Source organism: Pecten maximus, chromosome 5, assembly GCF_902652985.1.
Source record: "Pecten maximus chromosome 5, xPecMax1.1, whole genome shotgun sequence".
In the NCBI taxonomy this organism is placed as follows: domain Eukaryota; kingdom Metazoa; phylum Mollusca; class Bivalvia; order Pectinida; family Pectinidae; genus Pecten; species Pecten maximus.
Genome location: NC_047019.1, coordinates 48,979,790 through 48,995,077, shown reverse-complemented (window position 1 = coordinate 48,995,077; position 15,288 = coordinate 48,979,790). Strand labels below are relative to the sequence as shown.

The following is a 15,288-nucleotide window of genomic DNA, read 5'->3' as shown; positions in this document are numbered from 1 at the left end:
TTCTCTGTGACTCAGAACATCTGTTAACAGTGATGACCGCAAACTTAATATGTCCCACTTTATAATCTCGAAATATTGAAATGATGTCAGTCAGAGAGAGAAGTTAATAACACTATGGGCCTTTACATTCATAGTTATTAATACATATAGTAACCACTTAAATGTAAATATATCTGTCATTATCTAAAGAGTCTGATTTTAGAAAGGATGTTATAACTTTGTGTTGATACAGGAAGAGGAAGGCTGGTGGGAAGGTAGTTTGAATGGAAAAGTTGGCATGTTTCCATCTAACTTTGCGGAAGAAATTGAAGAAACAGATCCAGAAAGGACTCCTGGTAATCTAAATGAAATTTTTTGAAAAAAGAATATATATTTATTACATTTTTACCAGTGAAATATCAAAAATTATTCATTCTATAAAAGTGAAATTTTTTTCACTAGTGAAAAATATCACTTTTGCTGATTTGACCAATCAAATTAATGATTAGAAAATACCAAAATAATTGACATACCAAAATAATTGACCAATCAGAAAGCCCGACATATATCTCAGCACCTGGACAGGGGGAACTACATTTTTAGCCCACCATCATCAGATGGTGGGCTATTCAAATCACCCTGCGTCCGTGGTCCGTGGTCCGTCCCTCCGTCCGTCCGTCCGTCCGTAAACAATTCTTGTTATCGCTAATCCTCAGAAAGTACTGAAGGGATCTTTCTCAAATTTCATATGTAGGTTCCCCTTGGTGCCTCATTATGCATATTGCATTTTGAGACCAATCGGAAAACAACATGGCCGACAGGCAGCCATCTTGGATTTTGACAATTGAAGTTTGTTATCGCTATTTCTGAGAAAGTACTGAAGGGATCTTTCTGAAATTTCATATGTAGGTTCCCCTTGGTGCCTAGTTATGCATATTGCATTTTGAGACCAATCGGAAAACAACATGGCCAACAGGCAGCCATCTTGGATTTTGACAATTGAAGTTTGTTATCGCTATTTCTGAGAAAGTGCTGAAGGGATCTTTCTCAAATTTCATATGTAGGTTCCCCTTGGTGTCTAGTTATGCATATTGCATTTTGAGACCAATCGGAAAACAACATGGCCGACTGGCAGCCATCTTGGATTTTGACAATTGAAGTTTGTTATCGCTATTTCTGAGAAAGTACTGAAGGGATCTTTCTCAAATTTCATATGTAGGTTCCCCTTGGTGCCTTGTTATGCATATTGCATTTTGAGACCAATCGGAAAACAACATGGCCGACAGGCAGCCATCTTGGATTTTGACAATTGAAGTTTGTTATCGCTATTTCTGAGAAAGTGTTGAAGGGATCTTTCTGAAATTTCATATGTAGGTTCCCCTTGGTGCCTCGTTATGCATATTGCATTTTGAGACCAATCGGAAAACAACATGGCCGACAGGCAGCCATCTTGGATTTTGACAATTGAAGTTTGTTATCGCTATTTCTCAGAAAGCACTGAAGGGATCTTTCTCAAATTTCATATGTAGGTTCCTCTTGGTGCCTAGTTATGCATATTGCATTTTGAGACCCATCGGAAAACAACATGGCCGACAGGCAGCCATCTTGGATTTTGACAATTGAAGTTTGTTATCGCTATTTCTCAGAAAGTACTGAAGGGATCTTTCTGAAATTTCATATTCAGGTTCCACTCGGTGCCTTGTTAAGCATATTGCATTTTGAGACTAATCAGAAAACAACATGGCTGACAGGCAGCCATCTTGGATTTTGACAATTGAAGTTTTTTATCGCTATTTCTGAGAAAGTACTGAAGGGATCTTTCTGAAATTTGATATGTAGGTTCCCCTTGGTGCCTGGTTATGCATATTGCATTTTGAGACTAATCAGAAAACAACATGGCCGACAGGCAGCCATCTTGAATTTTGACAATTGAAGTTTGTTATCGCTATTTCTCAGAAAGTACTGAAGGGATCTTTCTGAAATTTCATATGTAGGTTCCCCTCAGTGTCTTGTTTTGCATATTGGGACCAATCCGAAAACAACATGGCCGACAGACAGCCATTATCGCTTAATCTTAAATTTTATATATAGGTTCCCCTTGTTTGAAAAGTACTAGCTATAGAGGGCTGTTTCTGAATTTACACAGATTAGTAAAACTTAGACGAAGGGAAAAGTAGAGAAAAGATCAATCTGACATGGAACCTATAAAGATCATTCAATGGTGGGCGCCAAGATCCCTCTGGGATCTCTTGTTTGTTTACAAATGATCGCTGTAGGCCTAGTTAGCATACGGGGTAGGTTTTTCGTTGATAAAAAATGTAATAAACAGAATATCTAGCATTGTCTTCATTAATACCAAATATATTTCACTCGTGCAGCTAATATTTAGATATTTTTCACTCGTGCTGCGCACTCGTGAAAAATATCAAAATATTAGCCCCACTCGTGAAATATATTTGGTATTACTGAAAACACTGTTAGATATCCTCTATATCTTAAACAAGTCGGCACAATAAATGACATAGGATTACCATAGATGACAAAATACTGTTCTCGCTATCCACTATTTATCTGAATGGTTCATATACTGAACATTGGCTTGTTAACTTATTTCTGGCAAGATTGAACAAGACAATTCAAAATTAAGGGGTTGTGCTGAAAAATGTAATGCTATCTGAATGTGTTATCTCCCTTAGATAGTTAATGTAACTTTTTGTCACGGATTTAGCTATGATATATATCTGAGGTAAAACTGAGAATGTCAAGCTTAAAGTGTATCAGCACCCTCACATTATTACAATTAACTGTAATCTTGTACCAGATATTAATCATAATTCAGCAAGAGAATTATTTCCAGGCTAATTATAGAAAATATAAATTAGATAAAAAAGAACTGGCCATGGCTGTAAATATTTCATAAATTGCTAAGTGACTGACATGAGCTTTGATTATTAAAAATAAATGAACTTATTCTTTGAAAAAATATTGAATTTTTCATCTTCAGACAATGCACTAGATCAGTATTTAATTCTGCATATAAAAATTGCTATATTTCTGATATTCACTTGGCTGTCACACAAACACAACACATTGGAAATGCATACGTGGATATAAAGTCAAATGACACATTCTCTTGTATTGTGTAAGCAATGTTGGGAGTGTGATCTGAAATAATTTTGGTGAATAATGTCTCCCTATCAAATGAAAGGAGACATTACAAGTATTAGTTTTTTGGTTATTTTAATAATTACTTATTGATGTTCTAAATATAAAAAATCTTATCTGGGACATAACTTTTGAATAGTTAAAGATATCTTGATGAAACTTTAAACATATGCATTATCCACAAGTGATGTGCAGTGTACTACAGCCACATACTTGCCAACTTTCCCGATTTAGTCGGGAATTTCCCGATTCCAGACTCCCTGCCCCGTCTCCCGATCGTATAGATAAAACATAGTGTATTCTCCCGATTTTGGAGAATATGTCTTGATAACCCCGTATGGAGCCCCTATTCATCTTGTTAGGTTCACTTAGGCCTATGACAGGTAACGCTTGCTGGCTGGTGAAAGACATATGTGTGGGGCATTGGTCAGTTAACTGACCTGCTCACAGACCGTAACGAAATTCTGACACTTCACTGACTGCAAGGGTGGCATTACCCCGATAAATAAACAATTAATTAAAACCAATTAAGCTGAGGACGCGTGGTGATGGTTTTGTAGCAGATCAGTCATGGTTGATTAAACGCTTGTAAATGGCTTCGTATACTGCCTTTGATGTCAAGCGCATAAACGACCTCTACTTGACAGTATATCTCGGACAGAAAAAGTGAAAACAACACTGGCAATGTTATCAACGGAGTATCAAATTTGACAGATTACTTATTGAAATGTTAACTATATTTAAACACTGGCTGATCTTTAGATAATTAGCACAAGGAAATAAATTCACAATAACGACCATAGAGACCGAAGGCCTGGTTGCCGGTAGGTAACGTCGTTTCAATCACCGTATCATCAGCATACTTAGTGTCAATTAGCAGAGACTTATTTTGGCAGAAACTTTCCCAATTCACATTTTGAAAGACAAAAACATGTCCACAAATACTCACTTTCTTAAACTAAATACTGTCATGTTAAAACTTGAATTTAAGTATCAGTCCCCACCTACAAAGCACTTGAGTTGTAGTCTAAGACTTTAGTGATTACAACTGCTGGTACATCCCTTTTTTTTTTCTTTTTTTTTTGTAGTATTGTCTTTGTTGTAATCCAAAGGAAACATTTGAAATTTCATTCAGATATTATATTGTACATTTTAGGTATTTTCTTTTGAAGTTTACTGCTGGAGAGAAAGCTTGAGAAAGTGATATCATTGTGATAATTTGCATTCGATCATTGACTGACATCTATCTGACAACATAATTTTCATAGCATATCTAAGTAAATACTTTTATTTAGAGTGAACAGTGAGTTAAATAATTTCCAGAAATAATTTAAAATGATGTAATTTTGCAGCTATTTTTTTGAAAATTGTTGCTTATATAATTATCTTTCCAAACATAGATAAAAAAGATCATTGGCCAAGCTTGAAATAAATGTCCCCCCCCCCCCCTTTTTTCAGTGAGGGAAGGAAGCTTAAGTGATCATGCAAGGAATTTATTTTCCAATAGCAAATAATCTCCCCTTAGTTTTTGTTTGCTAAATGTGTCGCGCGTGAAATGTGTTTTCCGGTCAAAAATGTCGCTCACGCACTTTCTCCCCCATGAGAATTTTAAAAAGTTGGCAAGTATGCAGCCAGGTCTTTGCAATCTTCATCTTCAAAAACAAATCTCTAGTTTATGATTCTATTTGAAATAATTTATGTTTACATATTTGCAAAAGATGTATATTTACATGTGAATCTCTGATCTTTTTCTATATGTACAGAGGAGAAGCCTAATGAAGCACCTGTTGAAGGCAAGAAGAAGCTGATTGGAGGTATAGGGTTAGGCAATATATTTGAAGGTGGACCAATTAAACTCAAATCGACCAGTGTCAAGAACACAGACAAGGTAGGTACTGGTTAGTAGTGTTCCGATTATCGAAAATAATTAAAAATTGGTCGATTATAAAAAAGAAACAAGTGCTTTCAAACCAGCACTGAGACTACGGGCCTAAGTTTTTGAAAATGGCAGAATGCATAAAAAAGTTAGCCAGAAATATACAACTAAGTCTATATTTTGGTCTAAGAATATTAGAAATAAAGCAGGATACAATATATTTTGAAAAAAGAATAAAAAAACAAATGCTTCGAAACTACAACACACAGCAAGTGTATTTCTCAAAATGGCTGCCATTGGCGTGGATGACAACGGCAGTATCCAAAAAAGAAAGACAAGTTTTTACATTGCTGCAATTTGAATTATAATATGTATTTTTTTCTTTCAATTATGATTGTAAATGATGAAATATTTGTTAAATAATTTTTGATTTATGGACTTTTCATATAGGCCTATTTTATTGAAATACATGGGGCAAGTAGAAATTGCATTCAGACAAATAGCTTGAAACTTCTTTTTTACACCCCATGTGGTTTGATGCTGATCCTGAGTTTTCCTATGTTTTTCTATTTGACCCTGATGTTAATACATTTGACTAGGTTACCCACTCACCCCCTGATCCAGTAGTCAGACGCAAAGAAGAGGAAAGTAAACCTAATACAGTCACCAAACGTGAAAAACATGGTAGGTCTATTTCTAAATATATCATGTTTATCTCACAGCTGTGTGTATGTAGTAGGTAATGAAAGTGTACCTTACTGCTTCTGTACAGTCACTCTAATACTATTCCAGTAAAATATCAACTGTAGCACTCCAGATTTGTCCATAGAGTGATTTTGATTCAAACACTATCATTATTAAATGATAAGCTGTGTTTTCTTCAGGACCCACCATGGGTAGAATTTACTAGTTTACTGGAATAGTCCTTACATATAGCGGACTTCTATCTAACATTAATTGACAGATATCCTATATCTAGGTAAATCTAGTTTCCAGTGGATGTGATTCTATACCTATCAGTGATGTACTTTACTGGAATAGCCGACTTCTATCTAACATTAATTGATAGATATCCTATATCTAGGTAAGTATAGTTTCCAGTGGATGTGATTCTATACCTATCAGTGATGTACTTTGAGCAGTGGGTACGTCTGTCGTTACCGATGTAGAACACATGTTTATGTTGGCACCTTTATATTCCTTGTATCCTTATACTTCATGTTATCACTAGTGCAAAAACACATTTTTCTCAAATTTGTTTGATTTCCTTAATAAGTGAAAACCCTTGTAATTTGCACACCTGTGTAATTTGTGAAGTTCCTTTTTTGGGCTGAAAATGCAGGAAAAAACCTATCCGCATTTTGAGCATGAAAAAAAAATGACCAAAAACTGTCCAGGAGATCCCAAAAGCAATGCATGAAAATGAAACTAAGATAGATTATCATAAAACTTTCCTTGAAAATTATTCTTCATATTACTATACACTTAATGATTAAAATGATTTGATTATTTTGTGTTTGTTAAAGTTTTAAAGAAAAGTAGCAAAATTGAATCTTGTTTATTTTCTTTTACAACTAAAAGTTATGATAACCGCCTTGCACACAGCAGATAAACATTCATCAACCTACACAAAATTTCAAAGAAATGTAAAATTAGGTAATAGCTTTTGCATATATCACCATATAAGTATGCCTAATTAGTTAGTCCAATTAAGCTTAATGCCATAACTAGCAACAGATATATAATTGTCAAGTATATATGGGAATACCTCAGATCTTGTTTCAGTGTGTCAAGGTCAAGGTCACTGGTAAATTGATAGAAAACCATTGTCAGCCCTCTTAGACTAGTATCTTCATTTTAAACAGATTTTGAGTAAACTTCATATAATGGTCAAGTATGAGAATACTTATAATGAGTTTGTGTTTAAGGGTGCTAAGGTCAAAGATCACATTACTATTTGTAGAAAAAAAAAATTCTTGCAACTTCTTTATTTAATACATTTTTAGCGAACTTCATATGTATTGATCAAGCATCGGAATTCCTCAAATGGGTTGAACTCAGGGCTTAAAGCAGGATATATTGGAGTTTTACTTTATTTTGGTCCAATGATTAAAGCTACAGTCATTGGGTAACAAATTTGAAAAATGTGATTTTGTAATTTACAATTTCTTTCATGACATAATCAAAGTTGTTTTTTTAATTACAATGAATAAAAAGAAGAAATGGGGGAAAAGGTTGTACTGAAAATATATACTTAAAGATTAATGAACTAACAACATTTTTGAAATAGCATGTTTGATTGGCCATGGAAGAAAAATGTATATTGATTGTGCTAAAGGGTTTTGCAGGTTCTCCTCAATGTTTCAATTTAACCTCAATAGTAATTAAGGGCTCTCACTGAAATCTAATGATTGAATATTCACGATGATCCTCAATACTAACAAAAGACACCAAACTGATATCTACTGATATAACAGCTATTTTTGTGCCAGCTTGATGTGTTGGGACCAACAGGAGACATTTGGAGAAGCTGCATGACCTGTGGTGGTGATGGTTGTACAGTAGTGTAGGTGTGTATAGCTTGCATGTTTGCTTTGCTCAACAGGTTTGCATGTTAGACCCCCTATTCCTACCCCCCGCCCATCCCTAGTATGTAGCCTGACCCCTTACCCCAGCACATCGCACACCTCAGACTCGAATCTGGAGGAAGGGCATTCCCTCCACCTGCCCAGCGATGACAACTCCCGTCTAGATCCTGAGGGAAGGGATGGGGTGAAGACTCAGGAGAGCTGGGTCAATGTCCTGTTTGGTGAGCAGCGATCAGATGATGGGACTACTAATGGAGAAGTACAGTTCATACATGTGCCGGATCAGGAATCAGATGAGGAGGAAAACATGAGAGAGCCTGCGACACCAGGAAAAGTAGTAAGTCAACAGTGTCCATCGTACACCATCCTCAGCGGTCTGGATAAATTGTCAGTAATGCAGCTAATGGAACAAAAGGATGTGACCGAAGAGAACCTGATAGAGTATGAAGATGTGGAGGTGGATGAGGAGAACAAGGAGAATGTGATGTTGGGGAGAAAGTGTGTGTCTGCCATAGCCTCACTTGGAAGTGAAGGGAGTCGTACCTCATTCCTGGGTAGGGTTCAACACAATGCCAACAACAACAGTGTGGAGGAACCCAAGTCACAATCTAAGTCTGTAGATGGTTTGGAGATAAATATTGATATGGAAAAGCAGAATACAGACACTTCTTTGAAAAACTCTAGGATAGAGAGCTGGCTGTCTGTGGAACATCAACCACCAACAGTCACCTCTGTGGCTGTAGCCTCGGGAAAGAGAAAAGATTCCCTGTTCAAACGTGTCATGAAGCTGGACATGTTCCGCAAACGCTCTAAATCAGTAATGCCCTACAATGACAAGGAAACAGAGGGAAAGCTAACGCAGACCTACGACAGACAGTATGTTCCATCACTTACAGAGCTCTGCAGGATCACGCTGAAGCCATACTGCTCAGTTCGTGTTCGTACTCCACTCAAGGAGATCACTGATTCACATGTGAATCAGAAGCAGAACCTAGATCAGTCAGGGTCCTTTGAAGTGTCAGTGGATTCCCTTGATAGTGCTGTCGGTAGTTTAGAAGCAGCCTGTGAGAAAAAGATGAACACCATCTATCAAATGTACTCAGATGATGATGAATCGCTTCTGAGCCTTTTAATGGGTCGAGAGGATGTTGGTAATGACAAGTTAGGTGATAGAGTGGAAGAGGGTGCTGCTACTGAAACACCCAATTTTAAGAAAGGCTCAGCACTGGAGGATAATCTCAAAAGATCAGATGATCTCCATGATAGGATAGCAAGGGACTCCTACCTAGGATCTCTCAACAGGACTGGCCAGTTGTCTCCCTTTATAAGGATGATTGCTAGCCGGTATCACTTGTTTGATCCAGAAACACAAAAATGGAAGGAGGGCTACATGGATAGACCTGAGGATCTGGACTTGTCAGCCAGTTCTTCTTCAGGAAATCTCACTGCTGTCAACCTTACCCCTAATATCACTGCAGGTGAACGTGTGAGTGACAGTCCTGTTCATGAGGTGGATGTGGCCTTGGGTACATCAGGTATTGAGGGCGATCACCAACACAACACCTCAACTTTGTTGTCCAGCTATAATGTTTTGCCCCCTGGCTCGGTGAGGGAGAAGGTTTTACACTATGAACACATGTATGTAAATGATTTGGTAGATCAGGTGATTGAACAAACAATGCATGGACTTTGTTTGGAACAGTGCCTGGAGGAACTGGGGTCGTTAGGACATCACCCGGAGCTTCGTCATCGGTTAATAAAAGAGTGCAGTCAGTACACTGGAGTCAGTATCCCAGACTGTCACAGGTCTGAGGGGGAGATATCACCGCCAGGATCAGAGTTATTTACTGATGGATCTGAAGGCGAGATATTAACTCCTAAGATATCTGATGGTGAGATATCCTCGGAAAATGAAGATGACTGTGCTCAGCCGCGCGGAAGTCATCAGAAGAGTCTGATTGAGGATTCTCTATACTCGGGTATGACTGATGGTGTTGACACGGATTATGCTACAGCAATGTCTGATATGGATACAGATGGTTCCTATGTAGTTTCCTTTCTCTCCAACGCAGACCTTGATGTCAGCATTCCACAGGTTAATGAGCATCCAGCTGTAACATTAAATGCATCTGGGGAGTATGTAGACCTACCAGAACAGCTTTCACATCGTAATGACTGTTATAGCCGTCATTCACATCCTGCTGTTAAGCCATGTGTGATAAACAAGTAATGCCGCTGCCAAAAGATTTGGATGGTCCATGGGTCTCTCCCATTCACACGCGACTCAGAATGGGCATGGGTGCATATCCTAGAAAAGATATGTTTCCATATCAATTTTCTCAAGATAGTCCAGACAGTCGTCCATATACTCCATGTTGTAGCATTGGTACTCAGACCCCAGAGCTGGTCAGTATAACATCCTCTGAGAGCAGCACTCCAAGGAATAGATCAGTGACTGGGTATGGGGCTGGCGTAGCTGGAAATACAGAGGACCGAGCATCATCTCCCATCAAGGAGCTACTGAGTTATGATACAACACTTGAGGACAGCTTGGATACCTCTGACCTTGGAACACCTGCCAAGGTGCGACCACGTTACTCGAGCTCTCCTATCAAGACATATTTGGAGGAAGATAATCAACGAGGCAAGAGGAAACTGGAAGATACAAGTAACCAACATTGTAAAATACATTGTTCTGACTCCTTGTTGACTAGGAACATTTCTCTTCCCCAGCATGACAAAAGTAATAAATCTAGCTTGTCTAAACCTTCATCCAAGAATGCCGATACTTTTGATGTGTATAACTCTACAGAGAAGAGGCGGAAACGCTTCTCTTGGAAGAAAATATTTCATTCCAAAGCCAAGGAACCTGTTGTTCTTATATCCTACAGGAGGCGCTCAGACAAGGAAACTGAAGGAGATGTGATTAAAGGCTTTCCTAGGGGCATAGGAACAGAAGTCTGCCAGGAATCAAACGCACCACCAAACTGTAGTAATAATGCCTTGTGTGAAAATCAGGTACATCAAAACCAGCCATTGATAGTCTACAGAACAAGGCCTTTCTCTGAGGATCTTAATACGGTAGAAACTTTCTTCTCTCATGAACAGGACATGCACCATAAGCTTGATCAGTATAGAAATCTAGAACACAATGGGCGTTGTCATGAACTTAATCAGGAACCAGATAAACAGGACGTAAATCAGCCTCATCAGAGTGCCAGTGATGAAGAGGAATCTGATGGAGAGCAGTACAGTCTAAGTGACATGGAGATCGATGAGGAGGAAGAACAAGCAAGGATTGACAGGGTTCGGGACACCAGGGGGCAGTGTGAGCAGTGTGACCTCATTGACCTTCACATCCATGGCCAGAGTCTGCTGTCACACAATGCAGTACATTTAGACATTTCTAAGGAGGCTGGAAAATCTAGTCCAGTTAAAGTGGACCAAAAGTCGATACCTAATGAGTACAGCGATGATGACAGTGAGGGAGTGTCACTTGACTCCCCAAACATCAGTCCAAGTCTCGCTATTGCCATTAGGAACAATGTGGTCACCACCCCAAACTCTCCAGAGGTCAATCTTGACTCATTCCTACAGGAAGCTTTGCGGCCTATAGATGACCTTTTGGATGAGTCAACAGAAGGTGTAGACCTAGAGGAGGAGGAGGAGGTCACACCACGATTTGACAACCATGTTCTTACTCGATGTACTTCAGAATCCCCAGAGAAGTACCCAGGTTTTACATATATCTCCCCATCTATGGAAAACATCCTGGCAATGTATGAGGACGAATCGCATAGTGAAGCACAGTATGTCCACAACGGACATGGGGATGTACTGTCAACGAGGTATGAAGGTCAGGCTGAAACAGACACTAGCAACTTGTCATTGGAATATGTGTTGAGTCTAGAGAAGAAATTTCAGGAGGAACAGGGCTTTCCTGAGCTGAAAAACACTCCACAAAATACTCCACAAAGCACTCCACAGCACACGCCTCAGAACATGACCTGCGATGATGAGGTGGAAAGGTATCCAAGTTTTACATTTGTAGGAGAGAAAGATCCACAAGGTCACTGTGAGGAGAAATTACCTCCAGCTTCCTGTGAGGATAAGGAGGCAGGAATGTCCAATCTGAGCAGCAGTGCTGAGGGGTTGTATGACTATGAGGATAGTTTTGAGAGCTCGGACAGCGACGAAGAAAGGGGAGGTGAGAATGTCATGGAGAGGGACACTGCCTCTGTTGATGAGAGTGAGGAAATTGAGGAAGTCATTGAGGTGGACCATTCTCTAGACCAGTCTGCAAATGATTCATCAGGATTGGATATCCAGAGTTTCCAGGATGGCACAAAATGTGAAGAGTCGTATTTAATATATGGATCAGACACCGAGAGGGTTCCTTCCTTTATCAGTGACTACCTACACAGCACTCCCTCTCACCATGACAATGGCATGCTAGGAGCATGTGCTCTGCCCACAGTAGAAGAACAAGAGTCAAAGCAAACACGAGAAGTTAACCAGGATACTTTGGACCCAGAATGGAGAGGGCGCACTAGTTACAGCTTTGCTAGCAGACCATCAACAGAAACAATAGAAGAGGACAATGGACTTAGTGACAGTGGTCTTCTATTGTCCTTCAGCTCCAGTCCAGACGATTCCTGTAATACCATTAATGTTTAAACTTGATGAACAAAAGTGTGAACTTCAGCTTAGCTAACATGTATAAGCAGTAGCATGTTAACTTCAGCATAGTGAACAATAGAGTGAACTTCAGCTTAGCGAACATGTGTCACCATTAACATGTGAATTCCAGCACAGTGAACTTGAGCATAGTAAATACATTTGACCTTTAACCTGTGAACTTCAGCAAAATGAACAGATGTCATCTTTAACCTGTGAACTTCAGCATAGTGAACACGTGTCACCATAAACATGTTAACTTCATCATTGTAACCAATGTCATCTTTAACGTGTGAACTCCAGCAAAGTGAACTTCAGCATAGTAAGCACATTTTTTCCTTTAACATGTGAGGACGTCATCTTAAACATGTGAACTCCAGCATAGTTAACACATGTACATGACACCTTTTTTTGTGTGAACTTCAGCATAGTTAACATGTGACACCTATTTTTCATGTAAACTCTAGCAAAGTGAACAGATATCACCTTTAACGTGTGAACTCCAGGATAGTGAACTCATCAGTGAACATATGTAACAATTAACGTGTCATTTTTCACTGATAACATTACATTTGTGAACTGCACCAAAAGATTGCATGTGAACTCAACATTCATACACACTGTTAATGCCCATTAATATATGAAAGCTTTGCATGTGAAATCTTTTAAACCATTAACACATGAACACTAAATGTGAACTTTATTTAACCATTAACACATGGACACTAAATGGGAACTTTATTTAACCATTAACACATGAACACTAAATGTGAACTGTATTTAACCATTAACACATGAACACTAAATGTGAACTTTATTTAACCATTAACACATGAACACTAAATGGGAACTTTATTTAACCATTAACACATGAACACTGACTATGAAAATGTATATTCTATTGAACCATCAACACATGAACACTAACTTTAAACATGTAAATTCTATTGGACCATTATCAAATGAACACTAACTGTGAAAATGTACATTCTATTGAATCATTAACACATACTAACTCTGAACATGTGAACTCTATTGAACCATTAACACATGAACACTAACTTTGAACATGTGAACTCTGTTGAACCATTAACATATGAACACTAACTTTGAACATGTGAACTCTGTTGAACCATTAACATATGAACACTAACTTTGAACATGTGAACTCTGTTGAACCATTAACATATGAACACTATAATTAACCTCTAATATGAGAACTCAACATAGGATTAATATATGAACTCATCTTTTTAGCCCACCATCATCAGATGGTGGGCTATTCAAATCGCCCTGCGTCCGTGGTCCGTCGTCCGTCCGTCCGTCCCTCCGTCCGTCCGTCCGTCCGTCCGTCCCTCCGTCCGTAAACAATTCTTGTTATCGCTATTTCTGAGAAAGTACTGATGGGATCTTTCTCAAATTTCATATGTGGGTTCCCCTTGGTGCCTAGTTGTGCATATTGCATTTTGGGACCGATCGGAAAACAACATGGCCGACAGGCAGCCATCTTGGATTTTGACAATTGAAGTTTGTTATCTCTATTTCTGAGAAAGTGTTGAAGAGATCTTTCTCAAATTTCATATGTAGGTTCCCCTTGGTGCCTAGTTATGCATATTGCATTTTGGGACCGATCAGAAAACAACATGGCCGACAGGCAGCCATCTTGGATTTTGACAACTGGAGTTTGTTATCGCTATTTCTGAGGAAGTACTGAAGGGATCTTTCTCAAATTTCATAGGTAGGTTTCCTTTGGTGCCTAGTTATGCATATTGCATTTTGGGACCAATCGGAAAACAACATGGCCGACAGGCAGCCATCTTGGATTTTGACAATTTGAGTTTGTTATCGCTATTTCTGAGGAAGTACTGAAGGGATCTTTCTCAAATTTCATATATAGGTTCCCTTTGGTGCCTAGTTATGCATATTGCATTTTGGGACCAATCGGAAAACAAAATGGCCGACAGGCAGCCATCTTGGATTTTGACAATTGAAGTTTGTTATCGCTATTTCTGTGAAAGTACTGAAGGGATCTTTCTCAAATTTCATATGCAGGTTCCTTTTTGTTCCTGGTTATGCATATTGCATTTTGAGACTAATTAGAAAACAACATGGCCGACAGGCAGCCATCTTGGATTCTGACAATTAAAGTTTGTTATCGCTATTTCTGTGAAAGTAATGAAGGGATCTTTCTGAAATTTCATATGCAGGTTCCCCTCAGTGCTTAGTTATGCATATTGCATTTTGAGACCAATCGGAAAACAACATGGCCGACAGGCAGCCATCTTGGATTTTGACAATTGAAATTTGTTATCGCTTTTTCTGTGAAAGAACTGAAGGGATCTTTCTCAAATTTCATATGGAGGTTCCCCTTGGTGCCTACTTATGCATATTGCATTTTGAGACCAATCGGAAAATAAAATTGCTGACAGGCAGCCATCTTGGATTTTGACAATTAAAATTTGTTATCGCTATTTCTCAGAAAGTAATGAAGGGATCTTTCTGAAATTACATATGCAGGTTCCCCTCAGTGCCTAGTTATGCATATTGCATTTTGAGACTAATCAGAAAACAACATGGCTGACAGGCAGCCATCTTGGATTTTGACAATTGAAGTTTGTTATCGCTATTTCTGTGAAAGTACTGAAGGGATCTTTTTCAAATTTCATATGTAGGTTCCCCTCAGTGCCTAGTTTTGCATACTGGGACCAATACGAAAACAACATGGCCGACAGACAGCCATTATAGCTAAATCTTAAATTCTATATATAGGTTCCCCTTGTTTGAATAGTACTCGACGGCTGTTTCTGAATTTACACAGATAAGTAAGACTTAGAGGAAGGGAAAAGTAGGGAAAAGATCAATCTGACATGGAACCTATAAAGATCATTCAATGGTGGGCGCCAAGATCCCTCTGGGATCTCTTGTTTTAATATTCATTCTGATGTGCAAGTAACTTGCTGTACACGTGCACTAGTTCATACTTTAACTAACTAAACTATGATA

The 15,288-nt window shown here is 38.6% G+C and overlaps 2 protein-coding genes across 7 annotated transcripts in view; one reads left to right on the top strand and one right to left on the bottom strand.

Moving 5' to 3' along the window:
- LOC117328250 (SH3 domain-containing kinase-binding protein 1-like) overlaps positions 1-15,288 on the top strand; it is a 62,775-nt gene that overhangs the window by 4,982 nt on the left and 42,505 nt on the right. For 5 of the 6 annotated variants that reach the window (XM_033885719.1, XM_033885718.1, XM_033885716.1 and 2 more), the window contains exons 5-7: positions 233-335; positions 4,908-5,032; positions 5,620-5,704. In XM_033885719.1, the coding sequence (XP_033741610.1) occupies positions 233-335; positions 4,908-5,032; positions 5,620-5,704 (313 nt within the window). Of the gene's footprint in view, positions 1-232; positions 336-4,907; positions 5,033-5,619; positions 5,705-7,625; positions 10,098-15,288 lie in introns of those variants that run through there. The other variant, XM_033885714.1, reaches the window with a different exon arrangement.
- Positions 1-15,288, bottom strand: part of LOC117328254 (coiled-coil domain-containing protein 83-like) — a 58,568-nt gene that overhangs the window by 27,014 nt on the left and 16,266 nt on the right. The gene's annotated exons all lie outside the window — the stretch shown is intronic.